Raw genomic sequence first — 12,575 nt, 5'->3', positions numbered from 1 at the left:
GTGCATACCAACCTCATATTCACAGCCACTATTATTAGATCCAATCCACAAGTGTATTTATTAACATAAAGTGAATTCATCCTTACGAGAGCGGCTCAGTTGGCACATACACAGAACATTTCTAACCGTGGGTTCACAAAGAGATGCATTTCAACATGGATGTCTCTACCACTTTTTACTAAGGCACTCTTTATGAAGGGGTTAAAAAATCTAACTAATCTCTCCTCAAGCTTTATAGATCAGTTTAAAGCAACTAATAAGGACAGGTTGCGTTGCCAGGCGTTGCCAGGTTGTGAAAAATCCTGTTTGAGCACTTATTTTCTGGAAAAGGTCTTGCAAACAATCTGGATCTTATCTTGGAGCTTATCCTGGAGGGGGATTTTATTAATGACTTATTAAAGTCCCCCTCCTGTCGAACTGGTTTCCTGCTTGTTCGTACAGTTGAATGTTTGAGCTTCACTGTGTAGAATAATGTCTGTGCAGAGTTTGACACTAGAAAGCTGTTTTCACTTTCACTGCTCAAAGTGTCAATTTTCTCTGCGCTCATTTAAAAAACAAATTTAAGAAGCGGGCCTACAAGCCTGACTTATCACATCCAAATTATGTTGAAAGCCAAATCCTGGTTCAATATTTTCCATACACAATGTGGAAAATTGCTCTTTAAAGAGAAGTAGGAGACATCTTGTGTCCAGCAGCTCAACTTCCAAAATGAAAAATATCTTCAAAATCATATAATTTGATATTTTTGATAAGGAAGAAGGGCTGGGTTACGTTTAAAGATTTGATGCCAGAAACATAATATTATTTGATATCATTACATATCACCTCAATCAATGTTTTAAGGCCTTATTTGATGATTTCTCACTGTGGACTTCACGGCTTCTTGGAAAGTGAGAACATTCATGCAAATGTATTAATGGATGACTGCATTTTGACCAAATAATATAATTTGCCCATAATAAAGCTAGTAGTAACAACTTATAACTCTTTAATTGAGTATGTCTAAATGTGAAGTGCTGTTAATTTAATTGTGATCAATCCACTAATTATCTATTTTTTTTTAAATCATTTTTTATTACAACCTAACTAATGTCATCTATTTCTTATTATCGCCCTAACTCGCGAGTGTATCCTCCCCCTGTTCTCCTATTGGCTATCAATAAAGACGTATTTAAAAGCTCTGCCCTTCTTATAGGCTGGTGTGGCTGCAGCAGCGTTCAGTGGTCATAGAGAGAAGTGTCAGGTTTGCAGGTTCAGAGTCAGCTGCTCGACACACTCGCAACATGTCTGAAGACCAGCGGAGTCTCGTCTATCTGATCACCGGAGGATCCGGTTTTCTCGGCAGGCACCTGCTGAGGGTTTTGCTGGAGAAGGAGGACAAACTGGCGGAGGTTCGCGTGTTTGACAAACACCCAGACCACAGTTTAAATGAACACAGCACAGGTAAGACGAGCGGACGCTTCGTGGCAACCAACGCGCAATGTCGTTTTCTGTTAATTTAAAGTTGTATGGCATATCGGCAAAGCTGGACACGTTGTAAAGAAAATATTTAAGCAGTTTCTACGTTTATATGAGTCTATCTTCAATTCGGCATTAATATTGTCTACCATAGAGGTCTTGTTTTCATTTAATTCAGCCTCTATGCAAACATTAAGATCCTCCGTCATCTTTTAAAAACATGAATAGTTTCAGATAATCAAGGGGCTTCATGAAACTCTTATTTGGTGTATTGTCAGTTTTATTCAGCTGCCTCCTGTTTGGTGTGACACAGATGAACCTCCTTTGATAAATAGCCCCATTGCATATTGTTTTTCTGTAAATTATGCAGTCAACCATATGGCTCTGGCTGTTGAGTTTACTCTTCTTTCATCTCACCCACCTCTCCACTATAAAAGCTTCATCAGTGTGAAGACAGGTTTATTTGATTTTACCTAGCAGATAACAAAAGCTTGCCATGTGTGATTGGGACACCTGGGGTGTAAATGATATGTGTAACATGTAGGGTTGTTAGTGATTAATCGATCAATCACCATTAAGATAATGTAGAATACTCTGATTTTGCAGCAAACTAAGATCATGTCTGTGGTTGAAATCAAAATATCCAACATACTTCATATTAATGGCTAATCAATAATCAACTGTTAAGCTAGTTTTCTGTCAATTGCTTAAAAAAAAACATGACCTAAGTGTGACATTAATCTCCATCACATGGTGTATAGTCACTGGGGTCAACCTGCAGCGATGACAGCAGGGCTGTGAATCCTGCATAGCCAACTCCCTCACATATCCGGTGCCAGGATAAAGATGTTGTAACCTGTCAATGTATTACACGACATGAGGAGTGGTGTTTTCCATGGAATCAGGAATTCTGCCCTGAGGTGGTTCACATAGTATTTCTGACATCTTTTTGGTCTCTACTACATGAGAAACAAAAAAAACACTCAAACAGTCTTTTTTCCTGGTGAAAATGCATGCTATGCATTACATTCAACTACAGTAAGCCTTTCCCCTCATCAGCGTCAGCAATGAGCCCATCCACATGACGCCTCTTTCCCACAGTGGAAATGCTTTGTTCAGCTTTCATCGTTTATTGTCCACCGGTACTGACGCCTGCTGTTGATGCAGTACACTTTGGGCCCCAGAGAGATCAGCTAACAGCAACAGGAGAGATAAGCTGACAGTAACACCCATTTTAGGCCTATCTCGCATCTCAGCCCGAGGAAAATGAGACGTTCACTTGTGTGTGGTTTTATGTAGTTGGTGTTTAAGCTGATTTAAATTAGTAAAATTACAGATGGAAAAGGCGAGCTTCAGCTGGAGTGTCGTAACAGTCCCGTTCCTTGTCAGACACAGGACTCTGTCTTCTCTTGTTATCTACGGTGTCTCAAGGAGAGTGCATGGGAGCCAAGATAAGCCAAAGTTGCAAGACCTTCATGCTGCCACTAAACACTAAAGGAAAAACATCATGAAACCCCACAAAGAATTTTACTAGTGTGAGGAAGAGTTGGGCTAATGATAATGATATGTACTACAGTTTTTAAATAACTGGGCTTGCTAAAACACATGCTTTTTTTGCTTTTTTTTAATCTATCTATCTTTTTTTATCTATTTATCTTTAATTATAGTCGATTGAATTTCCGGAAAATGTGCAGTATGTGTTCTTGTTGAAGCAAGGCATTGTTGTCTTCTATCAGATCAATCTAAAAGGATGTTTTGCAATGTTTGGTAAACAAACTGAGTCAACCCTTCCCACCCTTTTTTATTGCGTATTTGCATGCCATTGTAGAGTTAAGAGGGAAACAGCCCTCATTCAGAACTGCATACATACAAAATTGTTTTGACTGTCTTCCTGTTTCTCCCTCAGAGAGGACAAAGGTGGTGGTCATTCAGGGGGACATCACAGACTACAGCAGTGTGTTGGAGGCCTCCCGTGGGGCCGATGTTGTCATCCACACGGCCAGTTTGGTGGACGTTTGGTACAGAATCCCAGAGAACCTCATCTACTCCGTCAACGTCACCGGTGAGATGTCACGGAAGCGGTTTTCCTCCCATCCCTTTTCTAAGGAAAAGGGATGGGAGGAAACACGATTTGGTGGTTCAGTTTAATGAATGTTTGAGGTTGGGAAACCACAAAACAGAGGAAATCCACGCCTGGTCCTGCCCCAGGTGGTTTTCAAGGACTTGTGTTCTTCTATGAGTTAAAAAAATGGTGAACATAAAGAAGTAATGTTGCCCATTTCTGGTGAGACAGAGATCTCTTCTTCTTGACACTCAAACCTGGATTAAGGACTAGTTTCAGTGCATATTTTGTTATTAATTTGCTGACAGGTTTTTTTGTAAATGAATGACTAGTTTAAAATGTAATCCATTGCAGAGTTTCGTCTTCCATTGAAGAAGCACGGCTGGCCCGCTCTTAACTGCTTAACCGCATTAGTTCAGGTTTCCATAAGTGTCACATGATTGTATAGAGGTTAAATGAGAGATGTTTTTTCAGCCTGACAATAATTCAGGTCTCTATGGAGACACCTTGAAAAAAAAGGAAGGAAAAAAGAAAATAAATGATTTACAATCCACAGGCAGCTTGAGCACAAATCACCAATATATTTGCCTTATCTTAGATGTGAGTTTCCTAACATTTCCCTCCCTTTTCTGGAACATGGCACCCTGGTGTAGTTGGTGTTTTCACTGAATGCTGCCGGGCTGCCAAAAAAAATTAAAATGGTACCTATAAATCTGACTAATAAAGAAGTTGCTTTTGAATCACATTAATATCACACAGACTGGATTGGACAACCTTCAAAGTTGAATCGTACATGCGGCCCAAAATGCCAAGATCATTTGACATTAAAATGTTTACATCTATAGTTGTAATGTGCAGATTAACCCACATTTGGTGCTCTGCAGTGTATTTGGGATCAAGTCAAAATAAGACAGATGTGTGTTCATGGTTATGAAAGAATATGTCACCAAGTGCAATGGTTGGGCTCAAACAATGGAACATAGACTTTACTTGTTGGATAAATTCATTGGTGGATTTGGTTACTTGTATGATTCATAGATCTCTATGAGCTGTACGGGAGTAAGGAACCACCATAGCCTTTTGTCTTGTTGTTAACAGCCTCTCAAATGCTTTAAATGACCATGACAGTGGGGCATTTAATTGAAGGTGATGACAGTCAACATATCCTGTCTGGGTTTTTGTTTGTGGGTTGTGTTCAGGCTAGGTGCAAAGTCTGGCCTGGAATAGTCTGCAGTGATTCAGCAAATGGACAAACAATACCTCTGCCAACTGTTGGTTGAGTCAGCTGTAGGCGTTTCAAACAACAATGGACCTCTTGCTTGTCTCAAATCTGTCTAATTGTTTGCGTTTTTGTTTAAAGTGCCAGAAGTCAATCAGTTAAAGAAATTTGAAGTTGATTATCATGCATCTAATGTCATCAAACTTCTGCTAGATGGAGTTAAATTTTATCCATCTGTATAAAGCCAAGAAGCCAAGGGAGAGAATTTGATTCTGAACTCTGTTGCACTCAATCGAAGAGGGTGGTTCCCCCTGCTGAGAAGATATTTCAAGAATTTGATATCCTCTTGTGTTGGTCTCAAATGGTTTTTATGTTTTTGTTACTTTATGTTTCGAATTACTGTCAACTCCCTCTGCTTCAGTCTCAGAGAAGAAATATCCCTCTCCTTCCCAGAATTAGCAAGAATTGCACATGCACAACACTTGACTCAGTATCCCAACACTGGCTTCCACTTAGAATTTATTTTTCTGATGACATTAAAGACTGTGCTTTTGGCCTTCAGCTGCATACTTGAGATTCCAACCACTTGAGAGTCAGCACGCAACCTCAGATCTTTAGGCACGTCGCTTCTCACAAGTGCGTCTTCAGGTGTGCCAGAGCACAGTAATGCACTTGCAAGATCAGTTTTATTTTTCAAACCGTGACCTTAAGAAGCACTTTTTTTGAGCTGCCATTCAGTCATGTTGTTTTGATCAAGTAATTTAATTTAATGCTTCCTTTCTAGCTTTAGTGAACAAACCTTTTTGATTGCGTTTGGATAGGTGGAATATGTTTTTTGCCCTCAGGTGAAATGGCGGCAATGTTTGTCGGTCAGTCCACTACTAGTTAAACATCTGTTTTTCTATTTTTTTTAAGTAGTAAATTAACCCATTAATACCACTTTCATATTGTTTTGTATAGCAGGTGTTTTTATGCAGGTTTTCTGTAAAGGCGTGGAAGTATGTTTCTTCATGTTTGAAGCTCTCAAAATATGAAGCCTTCTGTTTTCTTACTGCCCCTGTGTCTTTAAGATGGCAAGTTAAAGTGTAAAGCATCAATTATCATTCTTGGAACAGTCACACAGTCATCTGGACTTTAATCCTCTGCCAAAGTCTACCAGATGCAACTTCACAGCCTGTGGCCAGTTCTAAACTGACCCAAGGTTGTCTTCAGGCTACTTACAGTCTAAAAGTCTTATAAGGGAAATCTGAAGGCCATGAAAGGCATTAGATACAATAATGAGAGATCTTGTTTCTTCCACTTTGCAATGACCATATTTATATCCACTACGTCGTCCACTGTTGCATTAATGGAGACCAGATTTCTGAAAACATCCTGTCTGCTAAACAGAACACATATGGATCTCATGCCTCTTCTGAGTAAATTTCCTGTTTATCCTTCCGCACAAATTTCAAGACTTTCATCCTGTATATTATGTTCCAGTGTATTTCTTTGATATTTGACTCTTAAATTCCTCTTAAATTCATTTACAAATGAGCTCTCAACTCTGTCAACACAAGGAACAATCTGTGTCAAAAGCAGTTATGTTGTGCTGAAAGATTGAGAAATGTGTCACCCATTAGACTTCAGTCCAATCTAACCAACACCAGAAATCTCTGAAATGACCATATTTTCTCTCTTCTCAGGAACGGAGAATGTGATCAATGCCTGTGTGGAGTGTGGCATCCAGTCCCTGGTCTACACCAGCAGCATGGAAGTGATCGGTCCCAACATGAACAGAGAACCATTCATCAGGTGAAGCTCAAAAAATGTCACTCTGTGTTTACTTGTTTCTGAATTCTGCTGACCAAGTGACCGAGTAACCAAGTCCATGTGGTCCTCACAGACCACACATGGTTATACTTTAGACTCCCATTTTGGAAAAGCTCTTTCAGTTACGTTACCATGGTCACTATCTCGTATCTATTTCTCTTGTCTTCTCTTGAATGCACCATCATGAAAAACACAAGGTCTGTACAGAAAAGATATGATTGGGTGGAGACACAGCACGCAGTATCCAGTATCCAGTATCTTGGTGGTCTCATGAAGGGAGTTTTGAAATCCTTCCAGAGAGAATCTGGAAAGAAAAGCCACATTCAGACTTTTATATCTCTGTCACACTGATGTGATTCAGATGTTTTGCGTCACGTCTGCACCTAGCAACAGGTCTTTAGCTTTAACTCCTGACATGCTAAGGTAAAAATAGACCTGCTGCTCTGTCACATATGACGCATGAATAAGCTCCATTAGATAACACTCATATGCAAGTGTCTTTTATTTTGTTAAGCAAGAAATCTATGTGGATGGTATTTTAGCACTGCATTCATGGATGTACAAATTTACAATTTATCCTGATTTCCACTTGTGAAAGGCGGTAACTGCTGCATTATTAGTCCACTGTTGCTGACATGTGGAAGATTGCTGTTTCTAAATACTGACCGTCTCTGAGGATGTCTCATTCAGGAGTGTGCAGTGTCACTTCCTGAGTAATACTTGATTATTTTGGTTCGTGGATGAACGGAAACTGTGACAAAAACAACTCTCTTAGGATATAAACAGCTATGACATAAACAGTCAGTGCTACATGATTTCACACTCTGTCTCCAAGCAGTGTGTTTTTAATAGGTGTAGGGAGTGGTGTGACACTGATAGACTGTTTTTAAAAAATGTTGTACATGGACAAACCAGCTTTTGTAGACAGTCTCTAAAAGTGTTTTTACATGTGTGTACACGTTTGCAGCAGGTCGGGATCAAGGTGCAGATGCATGATAAAAAATGTATATATTTTATTATAAAAATAATCCTTTCAGACCTTTAAACGTAAAGCGGTAAAAGCTCTGTGAGTGCTTTTTACTTGAATGTTTTTCCACTTTAAATGAAGCCATTGTCAACCACATTCCAGATATTTCCCATGGTATGATGACCAATGTGGGGAGATTTAATTTAACATAATCCATCACAGTAAACAAGCATAATGTCTTCACAGTATTGTGATTCAAAACATACATGATCCGTAGTAATCTGATTAAAATATGCAAAAAACTGTGGAATGGTCCTTTACGAAGGCAACACTGCAAACCTTCAGGGTCCATCAGCCGTGAGCTGGAATCATGACATTCTTCCAGATGGTGTGTGTGTTTGTTTGCATGGGTGCGTTTGTGTGTGTCTGTGTGCTTTCAAGGGTGCACGTACGTGGAGTACGTGAGGTAATGTCACAAGATTAAGTCACGGCATAAGAATGAACCTTTGTCTGCTCTTGTTGGAAGGACTGTTTCTGTCCAAACACTTCAAATGCAAACAGAAGAGATGAAAGCAAAACTGTGTCTGATGGGACAGGACAGTCTCCTTGATATGATATCCCTTTCCTTCTTTTTGTCCAAGTTTCCTCGCTGAGCTCCAGTTTTCCACTTGCCGTTATTCAAACACATTCCTCTCATGCATGTGGCAAGGTCAAGAAAACACACTTTCTCATGAATGCTTCTCTGACTGTTGCAATCTCTTTTCTTTTTCTTTTTTCTACAGAGGAAATGAAGACACACCTTACAATGTAAAACACGTAATGGCCTATCCTACCAGCAAGAGAAAGGCAGAGAAGATCGTCATTGAGGCAAATGGCAAGAAGGTATTTTATGTTTTCATTTCACAAATAAATGGTTATGGTTTCTGGTGTTTTCCTTCTGCAAGCTCACAACTGCACATTGTATGTTTACACTCTTAAAGGGACAGTTCACCCCAAAATCAAAAATATACATTTTTCTTCTGACATGCAGTGCTATTGTTCTTGGTGTGAGTTGACAAGTTATCAGCCATGTTGTAAGAAGTTTCATGTCTGAACCCGCCAAACAAATCACCATGCAGGAGGAAGCATCTAGTCAGAGGCTAGCTAATGTAACTGCTCATCCGAGGAAGATGCCGTTAAATTTTACTTCCCGAGCCTCTCGTCCATGAGTAGATGCACACTTCCTTCTGTCCAGGGATATGGTAAAAAGACTATAGTTCCTACATGAAACTGCTCACAAGACTGTTTGTAGATTATCTTGAATAAGCCTTTTAAGAGTGCTAACATTTTCCAAGAAAAATCTGAGTGAGGCAGATTTATTAAAAGCCCATTTTAACTGTTGAGTTGAGTTTAATGGCACACTGGGAAAACAAAAAAGTAAATAAACGTGTTGAAATAAGAGTCATAAATCCAACAATGATGTAATGGAATTCCTAAAAGCTGCTCATGTACAACATAAAAAATATTTATTGCCTTCAAGATATGTGCATTACTGAGTACTATAAGTCTGAAGGTTAAGAGGGGAAACACAATCAAAAGGCTGTAAATGTTCACTGTGTGCTTGCTTGGATTGCAGCTTGAGCTTGAGAGAATATCTTGTGCAACTCTGCCACAAAATACCAGATCATTCCCCTGTGGCCTTGCTGTGGTGTCACTCCTGCACTCACAAATCCACAGAAATCTACTGTTTGACCCCTCTGTAAAAGTTTTATTTATGCCTCCTGCCTTACTCTTAACACAAAAACATTTTTTGTTTCTCTCCTGTCCAGGTGAAAGGTGGAAAGTGTTTATACACATGCTCTCTGAGGCCGACAGGGATCTATGGCGAAGGGCACGAGCTAATGCTTGATTTCTACAAGCAGGGTTTACAAAGGGGAGGCTTGATCATCGGGGGTGTCCCAGAAAAGTCCGAACATGGACGCGTCTATGCAGGTAAATTTACTTTTTCTTTACCCGACAACTTTCAAGATATATCAGAGTTCCCTAGTGTAGATTCCTAGACCACTTTTGCACTCCGAACTCCGAAAGTGAAGGCGAGTAAACCAAACTGCAAAAGAGGACCTGATAAAAGCCATGCGTGAAAATTGTTCACACCAGGACTAAAAGCAGAAGTGTGATGCACTTCCTCTGCATTTCACATCAACTATCTTTGTAACTAATACACTGTACACTACTGCCAGTCAGGACAATAAAAAAAAACTGCTGCTCTCTGATGTTCTCTTGAAAAACACAAAGTCTGTGGACAAGATGGTTGTGTCAATGCTACCATGTGAGCAGTATCAGCCAGCACCGATCTTAAAGGAGTAGCAGCATAAACGTATCATTAAATAAGCCGAACATTTCGTTTCCATCTGATGACCTTTGTTATTCCGTCATGTTACCATCTGTTGCTTATAACCAAAGTAGTTATCATCAGTCTGGCATGTGAGCATGAGTAACAGCCAACATGTACTGGTGGATATATTTGTCACACCCTTCATAGATGTCGATGTTTCAGAACTCGAAACCTAAAGACTTAACATAGAAAGGATCTACAGTTGAGAAACCTCAACCACTGCGGGTGCAAGTTCACTATTAGTATACAGGACATCCGGTCTTGTTTGTAAGTTGTAGCAAGCGTTCAGCTGACGTTATTAATGAAGTCATTGCAAAGTGGTCAGAGGTGAAGCAACTAAGCACATTTACTCAAGTGTTGTACAAGGGAAATATGGTTTCTTTTACACAATGAATTATTATTATCTAACTTCACTAGTTATGTTGGAGATTATTTTATATTCAACATTGGTTAAAAGCATAAACTATAAACAATGTCTTGATTTAGCTAGATGACACATTTATCCATCCAGGTCCATAAATTACTTGGTGTGAAATAACAGTGTTGTTAACAAGGACTCATTCTTCACACTAATTACTTTTGGCACTCAAGTGCATTTTACTGCTATAATTAGTATTTCTCGCTCAGGTAAAACTTTTGAGTGCTTCTTCCCTCATTCGATGTGGTAATCCTCTTCTCGTGTTTTTTGCTACTAGGCAACGTGGCCTGGATGCATTTACTAGCAGCCCGAGCCCTGAGGGAGCGCCCGCAGACGGTCGGAGGCGAAGCTTTCTTCTGCTACGATGACTCACCCTACAAGAACTACGAGGACTTTAACATGGTTTTCCTCTCCAAATTTAACTTCCGAAGAATCCGCATACCCGCACTATTCCTCTGGTTCCTGGCTATGTTCAATGACCTTCTCCGGTGGATACTGAGCCCCATATGTAACTACACACCACTGTTGAACCGTTTCACCTTGGCCGTGGCCTCTACCTCCTTCACTGTCCGCACAGACAAAGCCCAGCGTCACTTTCAGTACCAGCCTCTGTACGACTGGGATCAGTGTAAAGCCCGCACACAGAAATGGGTTGACACATTCCCTCAGGACAATCTCAAAGACTCTTAATGTAACATCAACTACTGCAACATGCATTAGAATATACATATACACGTATAAAGGAGTAAGGCAATAAGGCAAACAAAGTTAGTATTTACAGTGTTCTGAGAACATTTCCTTTTATTGTCTGTCTAATAGGCAAATCTAGCACAAGTAGCTTAGTCATGAAGAAAAATTTTGCATTTGTTAGGGTGATGCACGTACGTCATCAGCCTTGTTAAACACACCCTTATTTGACTGGATTCAGTTCATTGCCATTTTCTTGCCACAGCCACCAAGGGAGTCAAATAAATATTGGAAGTAAATTATCAACCCAATATTGGGAAAGTTGAATTACTGGCTATTGATAGAAAGCCTAATCGCTTTCATGGCTTTAACAAGCGCAACATCTACACACTCAAATACAGTAGGTGGTTGTATGCACCTTTTTTAAAGTTGGTTTGTGATGCGCGATAAACATAAAGAAGAAGAAGGAGGAAGGAGCATGTTGTTGCTGGTGTGGACGCTTTTTACAGTTTCAGAGGAAGGCAACATGATTTTCATTCAGAGAGGAGGGAAAAAGTCAAGTATGAGTGAAAGGATGAGTTTTAAGACAACAAATATAATTAGAGCTGGAATATTAAATCAAATCTTGGCGCTGCTCTACATCTAAGCCTGTCTTACTCTCAGGTCTGCAGAAATTACTTTTAAAATTTCCTTTTAAAATACAAAAATTCAGAAGTCATCCGTTATCCTTATTGTGCATCCCTAATTTAGATATTAAACATTTCTTGCAACCATGTCAGTTAAGACAAATGTAAACACAATTTACAGGCATTTATGTGTACTGACTTGGAGCAATATTTTAGTAATATATCAATATTTTATCTTGTATAATTTAAAGAATGTTTTTTATAATGAAGTTGAAGTGTCATGTAAAGTGTGTTAATTGTTTTGTAATTTTTAATAAAGATTATTTAATATATTCTACATGGCTTTACGTTGTGATTTTGCACTTGAGTCACATTACAGGGAGAGGCTGCATTTCCCAGTTTCTCTTTTAGTGACTGATCTCATTTATGTAATTTACTATGATGTGCAGCGTGCGTCATAATGAAAGTCTGTATCCATGACATGTGAGTTCCCCACCTCTTGATTTCTATGGAGACAAACTGTGTTTACACACAAAGGGCTATCCCTGTCTGTAGCCCTGTGGAAACGTGTCTTCAGACTCTATGACCATCTGGATACTATTTATTTGAATGACTAAGACTAAGTATACGGGAGTTCCCTTGCATAATTACATAATGACAACATTGGTTAATGGCAGCAAACATCAGCAATGTTAATCAGTGTTTAACTTGATGAAATATTTGGGCAACATTTTAAAAATGAGCATATACCAAGTTCATGATCATTCATCAATTATTTGGCAAAGAGTGACAACTTTTCATTTTGCTTTAAAGTAGTTATGCTTCAATTCCATCTCTCAGCCTTGTACAGTATTTGATATACATCATAAATTAGCCTCTAATAACAAATATTATAAAAAAAAGCTCCATAGAGGGCCATGAATTACTTGGTTAAAAATGTGAAAATGTGTAA

The 12,575-nt window shown here is 39.2% G+C and overlaps 1 protein-coding gene across 1 annotated transcript; it reads left to right on the top strand.

Moving 5' to 3' along the window:
* Positions 1-1,197: 1,197 nt before the first annotated feature.
* Positions 1,198-11,960, top strand: hsd3b7 (hydroxy-delta-5-steroid dehydrogenase, 3 beta- and steroid delta-isomerase). Its single transcript, XM_073493788.1, has 6 exons — positions 1,198-1,443; positions 3,365-3,520; positions 6,425-6,533; positions 8,301-8,400; positions 9,327-9,489; positions 10,588-11,960. The coding sequence occupies exons 1-6, from the start codon at positions 1,284-1,286 to the stop codon at positions 10,998-11,000; spliced, it is 1,101 nt and encodes a 366-aa protein (XP_073349889.1). The 5' UTR covers positions 1,198-1,283; the 3' UTR covers positions 11,001-11,960.
* The last annotated feature ends 615 nt before the right edge of the window (positions 11,961-12,575 follow it).

This window comes from Pagrus major, chromosome 23, assembly GCF_040436345.1.
Source record: "Pagrus major chromosome 23, Pma_NU_1.0".
NCBI classification, from domain to species: domain Eukaryota; kingdom Metazoa; phylum Chordata; class Actinopteri; order Spariformes; family Sparidae; genus Pagrus; species Pagrus major.
The sequence above is the reverse complement of the archived record's forward strand: the minus strand, read 5'-3'. Positions and strand labels throughout refer to the sequence as shown.